At 41.0% G+C, this 18396-nt stretch overlaps 1 protein-coding gene across 1 annotated transcript in view; it reads right to left on the bottom strand.

Annotated features, from left to right (window-relative positions):
* The window catches only part of ARSB (arylsulfatase B), a 128318-nt gene that overhangs the window by 37708 nt on the left and 72214 nt on the right, over positions 1–18396 (bottom strand). The window contains exon 6 of the mRNA XM_070412236.1: positions 17766–17836. Within this exon, the coding sequence (XP_070268337.1) occupies positions 17766–17836 (71 nt within the window). The remainder of the gene's footprint in view (positions 1–17765; positions 17837–18396) is intronic.

Genomic DNA, 18396 nt, shown 5'->3' on the forward strand with positions numbered 1-18396 from the left:
TACAACTAGGAGGAAAGAGAATAACATACCGAGACTCAGAGGAGGCGCAGTGCTGAAGTGAAATACTAAGGTGTGGAGTGCATGTGGAGTGGGCTGGAGGCGGAGGGCGTGGTTGTTGTTTTCAATCAGGAGGGAGTTTCAGACTCTGAGCTCCAGATCCCGGCGAGTCTCTAGGGACCCAGACTCAAACGGGAGAAGCAGGACTGTCTGGCTTCGGTCGGAACTCCAAGCCCTGCACAGAGGCATTTGCCGGATAGCCTCAGGCAAAGGCTAGATTAGCACCGCCCAAGAGATCCAGCACAGAAGCTCTCACACTGCAGACACAGCTGACTCTCATAGCCAGTTAGCCTGGAGGGCAAATCACCCCCAGTATTGCCGACAACAATCAAGGCTTAACTACAACAAGACTGCCCACAAAGACCACAAGGGGGTGCACCAAGAAAGCATAAAAAATGCGGAGACAAAGAAACATGACAGAAATGGAGGATAAAGAGCTAAAAAACGCACTTTTAAGGTCTTTCAATAATTTTCTAGAAACTGCCGATAAACTTGATGAGATCTACAAGAAATCTAATGAGACCCTCGATGTTGTGATAAAGAACCAACTAGAAATTAAGCATACACTGACTGAAATAAAGAACATTATACAGACACCCAACAGCAGACCAGAGGAGCGCAAGAATCAAGTCAAAGATTTGAAATACGAAGAAGCAAAAAACACCCAACCGGAAAAGCAAAATGAAAAAAGAATCCGAAAATACGAAGATAGTGTAAGGAGCCTCTGGGACAGCTTCAAGCGTACCAACATCAGAATTATAGGGGTGCCAGAAGATGAGAGACAGCAAGATATTGAAAACCTATTTGAAGAAATAATGACAGAAAACTTCCCCCACCTGGTGAAAGAAATAGACTTACAGGTCCAAGAAGCGCAGAGAACCCCAAACAAAAGGAATCCAAAGAGGACCACACCAAGACACATCATAATTAAAATGCCAAGAGCAAAAGACAAAGAGAGAATCTTAAAAGCAGCAAGAGAAAGAAACTCAGTTACCTACAAGGGAATACCCATACGACTGTCAGCTGATTTCTCAACAGAAACTTTGCAGGCCAGAAGGGAATGGCAAGAAATATTCAAAGTGCTGAATACCAAGAACCTACAACCAAGATTACTTTATCCAGCAAAGCTATCATTCAGAATTGAAGGTCAGATAAAGAGCTTCAAAGATAAGGAAAAGCTAAAGGAGTTCATCACCACCAAACCAGTATTATATGAAATCCTGAAAGGTATCCTTTAAGAAGAGGAAGAAGAAAAAGGTAAAGATACAAATTATGAACAACAAACATGCATCTATCAATAAGTGAATCTAAGAATCAAGTGAATAAATAATCTGATGTACAGAATGAACTGGTGATTATAATGAATCAGGGACATAGAAAGGGAATGGACTGACTATTCTTGGGGGGGAAAGGGGTGTGGGAGATGCGGGAAGAGACTGGACAAAAATCGTGCACCTATGGATGAGGACAGTGGGTGGGGAGTGAGGGCGGAGGGTGGGGCGGGAACTGGGTGGAGGGGAGTTATGGGGGGAAAAAAGAGGAACAAATGTACTAATCTGAACAATAAAGATTTAATTTAAAAAAAAGAGTATATTTCTCTCTCATTTCTTACCTCTGCTTCAAGAAATAAAGCAGCCTATGGACAATATAAGTCTTCAGGAGTGCTCAAAAGCATGCCTAAGGTCAGAAATGTGTTTGGCTTAGCAGTTAGAGGAATTTAACTTAAATCTAGTTAGTTTTTTTTAAAATTCAACTTAATCACCAAAACTTGATGAAGTGCCATCAAGTTATCTAAAAGAACGTAGATACTGCACAATGGAAGGGTTGATGTCATCCTTGGAGCTGCCAAACCATCGACATTTTGGAAAGTGATTTTTAAAAGGGAAAATATAAAATTATGAAAAACATGCTGTTCTTAGATTTGCTTACATGCCCTTCCAAGTGTCTGGTGATTTATGTACATCTTCTCTTTCCATTCTTTTCTAATTTGGTTTCCATTGTCAATATTTTTTAAAAAATGTATATTCACTTAAGTTCAATGCTGGATAAATACTGCAGAAAAAAATGACCTCATGTAAATTTGAAAATATGGAATAATTAAAAAAGGGGAAGGTTTAGATTTTTTTCAGTCTCTAATAATAAAAATTGCAAACACTAGTTAACAGTTAGAAATTAGGTATTCTAACTTGTCAAAGAAACAATTAAAATCCAACCCTCAACTTTCTTTATATATATATATATATATATATATATATATATATATATATAAACAATTCTTATATCTCAGGTAAAAGATCATAAGAGAGGGTTATACCTGAGCTGAGTTTCTCTCTCCTTCCTCTTTTATTCTTATTTTCTCTTTAGAGAAAGGAGCTGAAAGTCAGATATGCACCAAATTATTTGCTGGAAGGAGCTTTTACAAAATGATAAAAAAGACTCTGAAATGAATTTTTATAAGTAGTCAAATATCGCGACTTCCTTTTGTGTCATATAAATTACACTAGTGTCAGACTCAAGTAAACTTAAATCTCTTAAACTTGCCATCAATTAAGTGAAATCTAAGTTTTTTGTCTTATTTTATGAAGAAATATTAGCTATCACAAATCAAGTGCCTCTGACATCCAATTTCTTTTTAAAATATCTGTTAAAGTCTTTCTTTTTTAACATTTTTATTTAAGTAAAGAAGAACATTTATTCTGCAACTGCTTTTAGTTGTGCCACTGTCCTAGACACTTGGGTACAGTAATGAATACAGGAAACAAACATGTCTGCCCTATGGACCTTATATTTTAACTAGAGGCCCGATGCACAAAATTCGTGAAAGAGTAGGCCTTCGCAGCCATGGCGGCTGCCTCAATCCGTCCCTTGCAGCCGTGGCGGCTGCCTCAATCCCACAGCTGCAGCCCCGGCTTTGTCTAGAAGATCATCCGGAAGGTCATCAGGAAGGACATTCGGATGGCCATTCGGTCGATTTGCATATTACACTTTTATTATTATAGATTATTATTATAGATGAGAGTGTAAGATGATAACTAAATATTTATAATAAAATTATGCCAGATGGTGATATGCACGCTAAAGACAGTAATGCGGGATGGGATGGTGCCTGGACAGTGCCTAGAGCACAGCGTCAACATTAGTTTCTTCTCTTTATTTCCCTCCATGTGGTTTCCCTCAAGTACCTTATTTAATCTTGTCTGTATCTTGTTCAAAACTGCTTATGTGGAAACATTTAGGAAAGAGGGCAGCTAGTACAGGTACCTAACAACTCTCATATTTAAAAAGAGGGGCTAAAGCTGACTGGAAGCTCCTTTCCTGAGGAAAACAGCATGGTGCTCAAGAGGTAAGTAAGAAATATACTAGCAGAACTTCACAAACATTCCTAATTTGGAAATCAGGGCAGGTCACAGGACCAAAAGAAAGCCTCCATGTGGAAAACTCTTTCATTGCTCTGGGTCAAGAATATTAGGAGTCATCCAATCCAGAAAGCCGGAGAGCATCTGCAGCACACTGGACAGAAAGATTGCTTGCAGCGGGTCCACCTTAATACAGGGTACAGTAGTACCAGGAAAGGGACTGGCTATAGTCACCTGCATGGCTGGAATAGCATCCAGGCTGATGAGAGGAGACCATAACATGGGTCCATCTCAATGGCTCCATCAAATACAAAGAGAGCACCTAGAGATTATTTTCCTTTATTTGGATGGCCCACTGCACTGACCACTTCTCCTCATCCATAGGCTTTTGTATCACTGAACTAATTCTATATGTCTTATATAAATAGATCCTCCTGCTTTTATATTTGAGATTATTCTAATAGCTTGCAGAGATGGAACCTAAAGATAATCCATCATTAGCAAAAACCAGCTAATTTACACTCAGTAACAAAATAATACCAGCATGAAACATGAAAACATACAGAAATATGAACACATTTCAAAACTTAAAAAGGAGATGAACATATAACTGTGGAGGTAGAGACACAGCATACCTGAGACTGTTTACTGAAGAAAAAGAATAAACTGGCAGCAGCAACTTTGTGTACTTAACACAATCAAGTGAAATATTAACTATGAAAGAAGAGGCAAAAAGATAAAATTGATCATTTTTTGTTAGTAAGAACTGGAAAGCCTATAGAAAGGTAGCAAGGCAAGAGATTTGCCATACTACATTCTGAAATGCCACTGGAAGCATTAAAGAGAATCAGAATGAGATCTGTAAAATCTCATTCTGGAACTCACCCCAGAAAGTAGGAGAAAAGGGCAAAGAGATGAAAATGAGAAGTGAAAGAACATGTACAATATGTTAGGTCATCCAACATACATATAAGTGGTGTTACTCCCCAAAAGTCTGAATTATTTTTAACAGAGATAAAATCCAAAGATATATCAGATTTAAGCTTTCCTGGGATAAAACAGCTTAAATTGTGCAGTGATTATTGTGTACCAGGAAGAACTGATGAAATAAATCCAAAATACACTAGATATATAGTTGACTATCAGTACCAAAGACAGAACACTATAATTATCAAGGTAGGAGGAGAAAAACTGGATACCTCCAAAGCAAGGATACCAGACTGTATTGAAATTGCTTTTCTATAACAATAGATGCCAATGACTGTGAGCAATGTTTACAGAATTTTGAAGGAAAAAATTGTAACTTTGGGATTATTTACCCAATAAAGTTGCATTATGTGAGTAACAGAAAGACATATAAAATTCTTAAATACAGGGTATTTAAGGTACCTAACAAAAACATAAGGTACCTAAAAACAAGGCCACCCAAAGCACATCACCCATGACATTTCCATGGAAAGAAGATAATTCAAAAATGTACCCAAACCAACCAATAAAACAAAATTAAAAGAGAAATTCTATCTCAAGATAAAATGAATTATAGTAAAAGGAAGTAAGCACTGAAATCTATAAGTAATTTATATAAAATTAAATCTGTTCCTTATTCCTGCACCCTGGGACTGACTATATGCAAGTCTTTGTGTCATGCTTTACTTTCTGTGAACTAAGACGAAGGCAGTGAACAATAATGAATAATTCATACATGGTGCTGAAAATATGAAATAAAACCTTTAGTTCTTTAACTGATACCACATTTTAAACTGAATTAATAGTAACAGAGAGTATTGATGACTTCCAGGAGTCGGGGGGCAGGAAAAATGGGAAGTGGTGGTCAAAGATATAAAGTTCCAATTATAAAATGAAAATTTCTGGCGACCTAAAGTGTGGTAAATACAGTTAACAATATGTATTGCACATTTGAAAGTTACTAAAGAGTAATTACAAATGTTCTTACCATTGCTCTCCCCCAAATGGGTAACTATGTGAGGTAATGGATATGTTAACTAATCTTATCGTGGAAATCATTTTGCAATATAAATATTTATCATAACACGGTATACCTTAAATATACATAATGTTATGTGTCAAACATCTCAATAAAGCTGGTGGGAAAAAAAACACCACCAAATATCCCCAGTTCACAGAAACTCTTCCAGAAGACACCAAAAGAGAGAAGGAACACTATCAAGTTATTCACTGAAAACAGCATGAGCCTGACCAAAACCTTACAAAGATAGCACGAGAAATCATAATTTTAGTATATACTTATAAGTATAAATATAAAAATGCTAATGTTAGCAAGTTAGATCTAGTAATGTATAAATTGAGTGTAACTCAAAAATGCAAATTTAACATAAAAATAAACAAGTCAAAGGAGAAAACTATATGACAATATTATTACAGACAGAAATTTTTTGAAAAAATATGAAGCACCTATTTATAATTTTTAAAATTTGACAGATTAGGAATAGAAGGGCGTTTTCTCACTCTGAGAAAGAATATAAAAAATCTATAACAGACATTATACTTAATGGTAAACGTTGAAAGCTTTCCCTCTGAGTTTGGGAATAAACAAAGATGCCTGATATCACCACTTTTATGCAATACTGAAAAACAACAGTACAATAAGACAAGGAAAAGGTATAGGCCTGGAAAGAAACAAACAAACTGCCATTATTCACAGATAATATACAAAACCAACAAGGTATTAGACTTGATAATAAGGCTTAACAATGTCATTTATTCAATATAAGATCAAATCTCAACGGAATATGCAAAAGTCAATTGTATTCCTACACACTAACAACTAACATAATTCAAAAAGAAAAAAGAACCATGTATAGTAGCAACAAAAACATAAGATACCTAAAAACAAATTTAAAAAATCTTGAAAATTATAATATTTTATAGAGAAGATTACATCAAAGTAGAGATATACAGCATGGAAAGACTTAATATTGTAAAAAGTGACAACACACTCCAAACTTATCTCTCAATGTAATTTCAATCAAAATCTAAACCTTTTTCAAGAAGGTAGGCATTACAATATTGATTTTACTATTTTAAAACTGTAAACCTATTTTGCATTACTTCTATTATACCTGAAACTTTTTTTAAAAAAAAAAGAGTCAGATAGGACTAGAAGAAGATATAAGTGAATAATTGAACTCAGAATGAATAATTTTTTAAAGTCTTATTTTATTTATTTATTTTTAAAATATATTTTTATTGATTTCAGAGAGGAAGGGAGAGGGAGAGATAGAAACATCAATGATGAGAGACAATCATTGCATGGCTGTCTCCTGCATACCCCACACTGGTGATTGAGCCTGCAACCCTGGGATATGCCCTGACCGGGAATCGAACTATGACCTCCTGTTTCATAGGTCGATGCTCAACCAATGAGCCACGCTGCTGCGAAATTTTTGAACACAATGGAAGAATTCTATGAAATGAAAGTTTTAAATTTTTTAATTTAAAAGATGCCATAAAATAAAATTTAAAAAATTTGCTACAAAAATTGAATACTACTAGTATAGATATAAAAAGTTCTTATAAATTGATAAGAAAAAACCTTTTTTCTTAGCATGGGAAATTAGTAATTATGGCCCCAAAATATTCAATAAATATGAAAAATAAGCCTAATGCAGGAAGCCGGTCCATCCTTGCTGCTTGACACAGTCGCTGCAGGGAAGAAACATCTGCACAGCATATGTTTCAAGGGACCTGGCGTATATGGCATACTGTTCTTAATATGTTTGCTCCGCTTCTTAGCACTATGTGTTTTAACCAAGGTCACCTCTCCGAGAAAGGTTGTTTCCCCAGGTGGGGATTTTTCCCTGGAGTTAGGGATTAACAGGACTAAGGAAGGGAATAAAACCCCTTAACTAAGTGCCAGGCCGGTAGTTAATCACTTTAACTATGAACAATCATACTTAAACTACATAATCTTTACTTAGGACAATCTCCTTCAGTTACTTCCTTGTAGCTTAACAGAACAATAGAGTAGTGACCTTGGAATGGAGATAACAAATGCCCTAACCTTTGGAATAGAATGGATAGGATTAAAATCAAATGGTATAAATATAGATGTAACATGAGAATAAAGACAGAACCTGGCTGGAGAACCTGGCTATGCTGATCAACTGAATGCTGTCTCCATGTCCTTCCTTCTTCGCCGACTCCATCCACACCTTTGGGAACCCCTGGACCTGTTGGGGCTGGACCCCAACAGCCTAACCTCAGCAGGAATCAAAGCAATTAAAATTAAAATACATTATTTTATTTATAAAATTGGCACATGTTTAAAAAATGCTAATATTCCCTCTAGCCAAGATTCCAAGAAATAAGCACTCCTATGCAGTGATGGTAGATCTGTCAACTCATACAATATTTCAGGGAAGCAACTGGGCCACATATATCAAAAGATCTTCAAAATGTTTATGCCTCTTAACACAGGAATTTTGTTTTAGGCATTATCCTCTCAAAATTAATAGATGGTCACTGGGGCTTTATTTATATTAATGAAAAACTGGAAATATCCTAACAAATGCAAAAGCAGGTAATGGCTAAGTAAAGTGTTTCCACATGTTAGAATGGTAGACACATGTCAGAAATACCATGACATGCAGCCATTAATAAAGTTATTACACAAAATTTTTAAAGATGAAAAGTTTCTATACTTAATTATGCTAAAAATTAGGCAATAAAATAATATATGATTAAATTCTATAAGAATCTGTGTAAATAAATGTGTGGATCAGTGAGTGAGTGGAGGGGGAGAGAGAAAGAGAACAGAAAAAGTACACTAAACTATTAACAATGCTTACTTTGGGGGCAGGCAGGAGAGTGGGATTAGAATGATTTCTACTTTTGTCTCTGAGCTTTTTTGTATTTTTCAAAACTATTACACAAACCCCTCCCATGTATTACTTGTCTGTATAAAAAACAAACAGGGAGCTTCCCATTGCAGACAAGATCAAACCTAATCTCCTTGGTCTGGCACACAGCCTCATTCATCTTTCCCACCTTCCCTTTGCCCCTGGAACAGGCATACACACACCCTTTTACTCACACTCTCCTATGCCCAAGATGGCTTTTCCATCTCAGGAACTCCTGCTTCCAGGTTCAGAGCAAGGCTCCCTTCTCTTCATAACTAGCCTGTGTGAGTATCCCTCCTTCGTTTTTGTGCAGTTCTCTATGAGGCGCCGTGGAAATCATCTGGCAATTCACCACCTCTAACTTGTAATGTCTCTACCACTGTTGTTTTGAACTGTTACTTGATTATTCTTTTAACTTTTTGTATGTTTTTGTACTTCTCTACAACAAGATTATAAGCTACTCTTTGTATTTTTCATAAAGTCTAGTGAAACAGAGTAGGTGTGTCTGTGGTAGACAAAATAAAGGCCCCCAAGATGGCCGTGTCCTAACCCCAGAAGCTGTAAATTACATGCAAGGAGGAATTAAGGCTGCTAATCAGCTGGCCTTGACGTATGGAGATTACCCTGGATTATCCAGGTGGGCCTGATATCATCACAAGAGTCCTTAAAATGTGGAAGAGGTCAGAGGAGGAGATGTGATGATGGGAGCAAGGTTGGAGGGATATCCTATGAGAGGGACTCAACCCTCCACTGCCGGCGTTGAATGGAGGAAGGAGGCTATGGGCCAAGCAAGGTGCGCAGCTTCTCGAGGCTGGAAAAGGTGAGGAGATGGATTCTCTCCTAGAGCCTCCAGAAAGGAATGCTGCTCTGCTGAAACTCTGAGGTTTTGTCCCGTGAGACCCATTTCTGACTTCTAGCCTACAGAATTCTATGATAAATTCGTTTTGCCTTAAGGCATTAAGTATATAGTAATTTGTACCAGCATTGATAAAAAATTAATAAAGTGTTAACTATTTTTTTCTTTCATTCACATTAAAATCAAGAAAAGATAAAACTAAAGTTGTTGAAATGATAGACAAATTTAAAACTATACTTTTTGAAGAAGTCTAGCCTAATGTCTCTCATTATTTATTGCTCCTTAGTGCTTACACAGGTGGGGCAAAAGTAGGTTTCTAGTTGTGAATATGCAAAACAAAGCTTATTCTTAAATTTTTATTTATTAACTAGAGGCCCAGTGCACAAAATTCATGCACTGGGTTGGGGGGAGGTCCCTCAGCTTAGCCTGCGCCCTCTCGCAGTCCAGGACCCCTTGGGGGATGTCTGCCTGCTGGTTTAGGCCCAGGGGGATCGGGCCTAAGCCAGCAGTCAGACATCTCTCTCGCAGTACAGGGCTCTCACAGTCTGGGACCCCTCGCTCCTTACCACCCACCTGCAGTAGAGGCAAGAGAGGCTCTTGCCATCACTACTGTGCTCGCCAGCCATGAGCTCACTTCTGGCTGAGCGGTGCTCCGCCTGTGGGTGCGCACTGACCACCAGGGGACAGCTCCTGTGTCGAGCTTCTGCCCCTGGTGGTAAATGTGCATCATAGCAACCAGTCATTCTGCCAATCATTCTGCCATTGAGTTGATTTGCATATTAGGATTTTATTATATAGGATTCTTGTATTATTTTCCATATGAACAACTATAAATCTACTTTTGCCCCACCCTGTTTATTCCATTTATTTCATTATCATTTCTTGCTATTTTATAACTGTTATTTTAACTGTGTATTTTATAACTGTGTATATTTTTTCCTCTGATTCAAAAGACTCTTAAAAAACAAGGTACATGTATTCAATCCCTACATTTGCTGCCAGAGGTAACAGACTTCAGTCTATAAATGCCTGTTACAAACATCTTGTCCTATGAGTGACCTAACGTAGACCATATACTCAGCTTTCTTTTCTTTTTTTAAAATTAAAATTTTGTTGAAAGTATTACATACTCAGCTTTCTCTCACAAGTGTTTTTAAAAGTTTCATTTCAGCCTTATACATAAGTGCCCTAAAGCCTCTAAAAATTTTTGACTAGATTAATAAATATTTAGAAAGTGAAATGACTACATTTTAATTTCATTGGACATGTCCCATAAAATTTAGTGAGGTTTCATGTTTTTCCAGAATTTTATGGTTGACTATTTCAAGAGAGGTGTATACACTAAGCCTTACAGATTGTAAGTTAGGGAAGTGAGGTAGGAAGATGTCTAGTTTACTGGGAGAGAAAAGACGGAGCCTATCTCAGCAAGGTGGGAATAGAAGGATAAAAAAGAAAGGAAAGAAAGAAAGAGAGAGAGAGAGAGAGAGAGAGAGAGAGACAGAGGAAGGAAGGAAGGAAGGGAGGGAGGGAGGGAGGGAGGGAGGGAGGAAGGAAGGAAGGAAGGGGCCTGGATATCCCCAAATCTCGAACACACCTGGGTGGGCACGGCTGCTGGGTCTGAAAGGAACTGTTTGGAGGGTCGTCTACTTTTGTGTTGAGTGTCAAGATCAGCACAGACCTTTTAACTAGCTAGAGTTGCCAGGCTACTCTTGGAAGCCATGGCTAACATTTCTAGGCTCTACCAGAATTAAATAAAAGTAAGCAAATAAATAAGTGGACAGTTGGAAACGGGAGGACTTGGCATCATTGTAACCCTGGTGGGGGGGAGGGGGAATAAAAGCTGATGTGTAAATGGGTTCTGGGCAAGTAACCACATGGTGTTTGCAGGAGAAAATCCAGCGAGGCAGCTGGCCCTGGCCAACCGCCCTTCTCCCAGCGGCAGGGCCCGCCGGAACCCTTCAGGTCAGCTTCTGCTCTCTGGCCCTGGGAAGCCTTAAGAAAGTTGCTTGCCCTAATTTCTCCAAACATAAAATTGGGTAGTGGGATTTGGCATTTCTAGGTCTGTGGTGAGGATTAATTAGAGTTTTTAAAGTGCTGTGGGTTTGGTGTGGTGTATTTATTTTCTCAGGATGAAAGCCAGTACGCCAGCACCAAGTGTTAACAGTGAAGGTTTGATGTATGTTACTTGAGATGCACTGTGTGAAGTGGGGTGGATGGGCTACGAGGCTTGTGGGACTGCCTTCGGCACAGAAAAAGCCACATTTCCAAATACACTTTAGTACGCCCCAAGTGGGGAGTACCAAAAGCCTTTGAAAATTAAAAAGGAGCAGATTATCTGTGTTCAGGCTCTGTGATGGAGGGCATGCACCGACCCACACCAAGGGAAACGTGATGCGCGGCCAAGGACAAATATCGGCAGCTGGAGAGACACAAAATTCTGCTCACTCTGTGACAAGCTGTACAATGAGCCCCTGTGACCGATGAAGAGAAGGAATGAGAATAGGCAGCCGGGTTTCAGGCAGGCAGCTGGGGAGAAATGCTGTCACACCGCCCGTCTCCGACCAGGACAGGTGGGCACAGGGAGGCCCCACCTCCCACTCATAGAACCCAGCAGCTTCCCGGACATTCCAGTCTCAGAAGCACCCTCTGCGCTGGGTGTTCAAAATAAATCTGTATGAACAGGCTTCATTCCTGCTTATGAAAGCTACATGCGCTCATTGCTAAAAATTAAAACGGCAGAAGTACAGAAAGTAAGAAGTACAGACACTTCATCCCAACAGCCAGACTCTAATTGCTGTTAAGTGTGTTTGGACTTATTTACAGGAGACAGCTATACCTGCCCTCAAGTTATAGGTGATGAAACAAAGAACTTACCCACAGGCTCACAGGAAGTAGGTCAAAGCTGGAATTCAAACCCAGGTCTTCCCGAAACCCCAGAATGCTGCACGTTGCATTAGGTTACACTGCCCTGTGCCCACACCTTGTTCCCCTGCTTCATCACCAACCTCACATGTAATTACCTAAGGCACCGGCAGGTTTCCACAGCCAGCCTCTCCAGCGGAAGCTGCTAGGTCGTGGGGATGTAACATACAGCGCAGGGAACAGAGTCAACCACATCGTAGTAACTAGGTATGGGGACACATGCTCACTAGACTTATTGTGGTGATCACTTCCCAGAGTGCATAAATGTTGAATCACTATGTGGTACACCTGGAACAAATACAATACTGTATGTCAATTACAAATAACTTTTTTAAAAGGTTTGGAATAAAAACGCAAACAGAAGTTGCTATCATCTAGATACGGCGGAACCGCTCATGTAACTACTACAGCCACTTTCCCAGCCTCATTTAAGTGTATAAGGCTCTACCAACATGCTGTTATTCGAGTGACATGGCTGTAACTAAGATCTGTGTGCTCCTTTCCTGCAAACCAGTGTAGAACAGAAAGCAAAGAGACCGCTGAAATCAGTAGGATGTGACCTATGCGTGAGGCCAGGACGTGGAGAGCCCTGAGTTCCAGCTCTCTTATTTATTAGCTGTGTGTGCCCGATGCCTCAGTTTCTCCTTTTGGATTATAAAGAGGATGGATGAACTAAGTGCAAGGTGCCTTCTACCCTTGGTGTTTTATGGTGAGCAATCTCATCATTGAGAGTTGATGTGCCTCATGTGTCCCACCTAACTTATTTTACTCTGTTCAACATCTAATTTCAGGCTGAAAGGTAGAAAGTTGCCTCTGTGTTGCTACTTCTCAGAAAGAAATAAAAGTGCTTTGAAAATAATATATGATGTTACTACTCTTGCCGGATTTATTCTAACTCGTTCAGTGAATGATAAGCTACTTAAAGGACTGATTTATAAGCATGCATTCGTTCAGTATATATAAAATCTCTCAAATATAAGGCATCGAGAGAGGTATACATTTGAAATCTTGCCCTCCTTGGAGCTTATGGCTCCGGGTAGGGGAGACACATGAATATAAATAATTGCAATATGAGGTAGCGAGAGCTCCATGTCCTAGGATGCTCCAGAGAAACTCAAGGGACTCAAGTTTGCAGGGATCAAGGAGAACTTCATGGAGAAGTAGAAATGTGAACGGGGCCCTAAACAAGAATTAGAGAAGCAAAGGAAGATGAGAGTGACTAAAGGAGGGCATTGCAACTGTGCTGAGGGGAGGCAGGCTAAGGAGGCTGCACGTAGCTCCGGGCAGTTGGTAACCACAAACAGCCGTCAAGCGGGAAGTGGGACGCTGTGTCATGCCCTCTTCCAGACCAGTTTCTACCAAAACGTAAGGGCTTACTGATCTCTAGTGCCTACAACAGTTCCATGCACGTCGTGGGCAGACAGCACCACTGATCCGTGACCTTGGGGATGGCAACCCAATGTCAGGAAACAGATTTGAATGCTTCTCTGAAGAGGAAACAGGGAGCAGCTCCCAAGCATGCGAACTGGGACAACCTTGGATCTCAAGTATAGATTTGGCAATTTTACCACAGAAAATAGCGCGTGAGAGAAGAGAGGGCGGGGAGAGTGTTCCTTCCCCCTGTAATCATGAGCAGAAATAACATCTCATTATAAACTTTAAAGAGAGGAGGCCCTTTAAACGCAATAGTAACGAAGTTGGACAGGATCACTTTGAAGACTTGGCTGTTGGTGGTGTGGAAAATGCTAACATCTGTCAGTGCCCTTCGTCTCTAATGGAGCTCTATCGGCAGTCTGAGTGCTTCCTGTGTGCATGTGCATCAGGTATATGTGTGTTACACCAGCAGAGGCACGTGAGGATGCTAAGGATGCACAGAATGCCACACCTGACTGCCAGGGGGGCTGTGGTTGCAGGTGAAGTAGGGTCATTACCTCAGAACAGCCCAGATCAAGCCTGGGGCCTGCAGGTTGATCTCATGCCTTTGAACTAATTTTTCCTCCTGGTCTGAGGCATGCTGGCTAGAGTGGGGGCGGAGCGGGGCGGGGGGGGGGGGGGCAGGGGAGGAGCATGGAGTTTGGAGCCAGAGCTCTTCAGAACCAAGTAGAGCTACCAAGGGTATGTGACTGTGAAAAAACCTGTAAGAAGAGCCTCTGGGGGTGCCCAATACTCTTAGAATAAGAGGGAGGAGGTGTATCTGCTAAACACAAGAGGTGAGTCTGGGAGGGGATCAGGTACTACTTAGAAGACGGGCTTCCCTATGAAACGTCCAGTGTCTAGTTCTGTGATTCATGGTAGAAGGAGGCACTGGTCCACCATTCCCAACAAGACCCACTAAAAAAGAGAGAGCAGATGGAAAAGTTGATTGCTGAGTGATGTTTTAGAATAGGGATCAGAAAGAAGGGCACAATATAGTAATAACAAAATCATATGATATTTCAAATTATTCAGTGTTTCTAACAGTTTCAATGTGTTCACCCATTACAACATGCCTTAGGCTGCATTCCTGCTTGTTACCGTGTGCACCCTTTCTGGCAGGATGAAAAAGGAGAGAAACTGAGGACAGCTTTGCTCATTTAAGGTCCTATTTATATGGAGACCCCATCGAATGTTGAAGCTGGAAGGGGCTGTAGACATCATTTAGTTCAGTCTTCACAGATGAGGAAACTGATGAAGTGGCTTTGGAAGGTGTAGGTGGAGCCCTCCCCTCTCTGCTATCAGTAAGTACACCTAATCTGGGACGTGCTGGCGTTAGAAAGCAGAGATGTTGCTGTGATAACACTGACTCAACTGTTAATCCTTAATTTATACCCTAGATAGGCTGCTTTCTAATTTTATTCCACAAAAGTCTCTACAACATATTAAAAAAATAGATTCTATAAACATGATTTTCAGACTTTGCTATCCTATCTATAATAATAAAAGCAAAATATGCTAATTAGACCAGACATCCTTCTGGACAAAGCCGGGGCTGCGAGGGAAACCCGGTCCCAAGTACCTGCCAGCGGCCAGAGGGAAGCTGGTGCCGGCAGCAGGGGGAAGGAAGGCCTACTCTTGCACGAATTTCGTGCATCAGGCCTCTAGTAAATACATATTTTCCTATAGCTGGATTTAATTTTTCCCTACAAATTAATTGCACAGAAAAGAAAATGGGCGTACAACACCATCCTATAAAGAAGCAGGTCCCCAAAGGTAGCTCTCCTTTCTCCAATGGCTGCACAGTGGATTAAAATGAATATGAAACTGGGAGCAAAGGCCCACGGCGCTGCCCGTGTATAAGAGGGGGCATTCGGCTGCTTGCAGGCACAGAGAGCTGCTCTGTTTCTGTGGACAAATAGTGAATGTGCTCTGTGTCAATGTCAAGGCCCGACAGTGTCCCTCACTGCGCACAGAAGTCAGAGCAAGAGTCCAGGCTGGCAGGGAAGGCCTGGAATGGGCTTCAAGGAGGGGGAAGGTGGAGCAGCAGTAAAGGGTCTTAGTGAGTCCATATTTAATATGTGGGAAGCTGACTCCAAGCAAAGTGGAGGGACCTGCTCAAGACCTTACAATCTATGGGTGCAAAACTAAGATGGTTCTCTGTTCTGATTCCCATGCCTTTATTAACTTTTACACAGCAGCTGGGAACACTTTAGGGAAGACAGTGAAAGTCACAGCAAGCAGTACGATGGCCAGGTAACACAGGAACAGAGTCCGTAAGCTCCCATTTCTGGTGCCAAGACAAAATATATCTTAGTGAGTGAAGGGGGCTTAAGGCTTTTCAATTATGGATGGGATTTAGTGGGTCAGAACAGTTTACAAACATTATAACGTGGGCAGCATACTCAGTACATTAAATTACTCAGAAGTTTTACAAACCACTCCTGCCTTCCCCCTACTTCCTCTGGGCCCCGGGAGAAGTTCTGATAGGACTAGCCCTTGGTTAAGAACCACTACTCTGGTGGACCACTGACAGACTGGACGCTGTCAGCTCCGTTAGGTGTGCGGGGGCAGAGGAAGGGTTACCAACCACCGATGTACAGCCTTACAGTATCCGTCACGGCTGTGGCCCTCTTGTGCAGCTGGTCAAGTCATTTCCTAGCACCTTCTAGAATAACCCTTTTAGACCATCAGAAATACATAGGGAATTAAAGTTTTTCTAGTAGCCACATTAAAAAGGAAAAGGAAACAGGTAACATTCATATTAATAGTACATTTAACTCAACATATCCAAAGCATGCCATTTCAACAAGTAGTAAATATATGTTATATTTTACTTTTTCATACTAAGTCTGCAAAATCTGATGTGTATTTTGTACCTACAGCACATCTCCACCCACAATTAGCCACATTTCAAGTGTCCAATAGCCACATCAGGCCAGTAGCTACCAGGCTGGACATGTAACTGCCCTTGCCTCCCTCATTCACCTAAGTTTACTCCAACAGACAGAGATTTCCCCACAATGCAGCCATTCCTGCCTGTCTCAGGGCCTTTTCCTTTCCAAGTCTAATGTGGACACTTTGGTCTTTATTCCATCCCACCTCATCCACACAGTCATCAAGTAATCATCCCTGAGCACCTACTAAGTGCTGGCTCTTTGTTAACTTATGAGGATGAAAAGATAACAAGTCACAGACCTTGACTTCCAGGAGCTCTCAGGTTAGTGGGAAATGAAGGCACATATAAGAGAGCCCGATGAATGCTATACAGCGACGCCTGCGGAGGGCGCACAGAGGAAGGGATGGCTGTTCCTGCTGGGCTTATGGAAAGCAGTCACCGCGATGGGACATTGGGCTGGTTCTAAGGGGCGAGGAACAGTGGTGGAGAGGCCGAGAAAGTGTTCCAGGCAAAGGGAAAAGTATATTCAACACCTAAGTATGATGATATGCATGCTTGGAAATGGCAAGTGTCTAAGAAGAAAATGGCAAGGAGTGCCTGGAGTGAGGGTCATTCTCGGAGCAGGGAGACCTGGTGATGGCTTTTAGCATAGACTGGAGAGGACTAAGAAGCAAGGAGAGCCTGAAGAGGGGAACCACCATGTTTAGAAAGGAGAGGATGTGAGCACCGAAGTGAATGAAGGAAATGTAAGAGCACCATTTTCTAAAGACAGCCTCCACGTGAGGCATTCTGATGGAACCTGGGCAAAGGGCGGAATAGGTAATGCTTCCCAGCTCAGACCCCGAGGCCCCTGGCACGTTTTATACAGGGCTACTGCAGCCTGTTGGCGTCTGAGAGCATTAAGTGGCCTGAAGAATGAATGGAGAGAGCAACCTGATTACCTCCACGGTTGCTCAGCAAGTCATGCCTGCGAGATGCCAGCTTGATCAGATGACATGATGGCTAATTTGACCCTGAGTTTTCTGGAAGAAGGCTGGAGCTCTCAGGTAAGAACAGGTTAACAACAACGTGACATTTGCAGTGAGAAGGAGCCTCTGAGATTCATGGGTTGTCCTTTCACACATGGGAAACTGAGGCACGGAGAGTGAAAAGGCTTAATTAAAGGCCATACCGTTAGTAAGTCTGCAGCGCAGAGAACAGAATTCAGCTTGATGGTACCAAAGCCACGGTGAGACTGGACAACAGCTGCCATGGAGAACTGTTTTACCTTTCCAGAAAATTCAAGTGGAAAAAGAGAAAGCAAGGCTAGAGACACATTAGGTAAGAAAACCATCTTGCGAGCCACGCAGATTTAGTTTAGCAGCAGCGAACAAGGTACTCACACGGAGAAATGTCCACAAAGCCTGGGTCGATGTTATGTAGCAGCTCAATTCTGGGGGACGGGCTTCCTTCACTAGAAAAGAATTTTTTTAGAAAATGTTAATTTCCTCTCTCAAATGGGTATAAATGATTTTAATCCTTTCTATCCTTATACTTGTAGAACATAGCAAATAGGCCAATTGGCATGTATCGCCAAGTAGTCCTCATTTGTTTACATTATAACAATGACTGACATTTGTATAAGAACTTCAATGTCAAGCGTATTTAAAAAAAATGAGCCTTGTGACCTTTTGCAATAGACAACGTAGCTGTATTTAAACATCCTGCATCCTCACAGTGAAATGAAGAAAGAGTATCTGCCCAAGCGGCAGCGTCAGCAGTACAGATGCGACATGCCTCGTGAATATCAGCTTCTGTGAGAAAAACTACTGTCTCCCCTGTCCAGACTGGCCACATGGTTAGAACTTATAGTTAATACAAGTACATGAGAAATACATATACTTCTTTAACATAAAAACGGGGTGCATGCAAATACAATCACAACCTACAACAGTGCTGGAAAAAACCTTGGCGATCACTTAGTCCAACCCCTCACGTTGCAGAAGAGCAAGGCACACAGTAAGTTATTGGCCA

Source organism: Myotis yumanensis, unplaced genomic scaffold, assembly GCF_028538775.1.
Source record: "Myotis yumanensis isolate MYYU_CA2020_CCGP unplaced genomic scaffold, mMyoYum1.0.hap1 SCAF_4, whole genome shotgun sequence".
In the NCBI taxonomy this organism is placed as follows: domain Eukaryota; kingdom Metazoa; phylum Chordata; class Mammalia; order Chiroptera; family Vespertilionidae; genus Myotis; species Myotis yumanensis.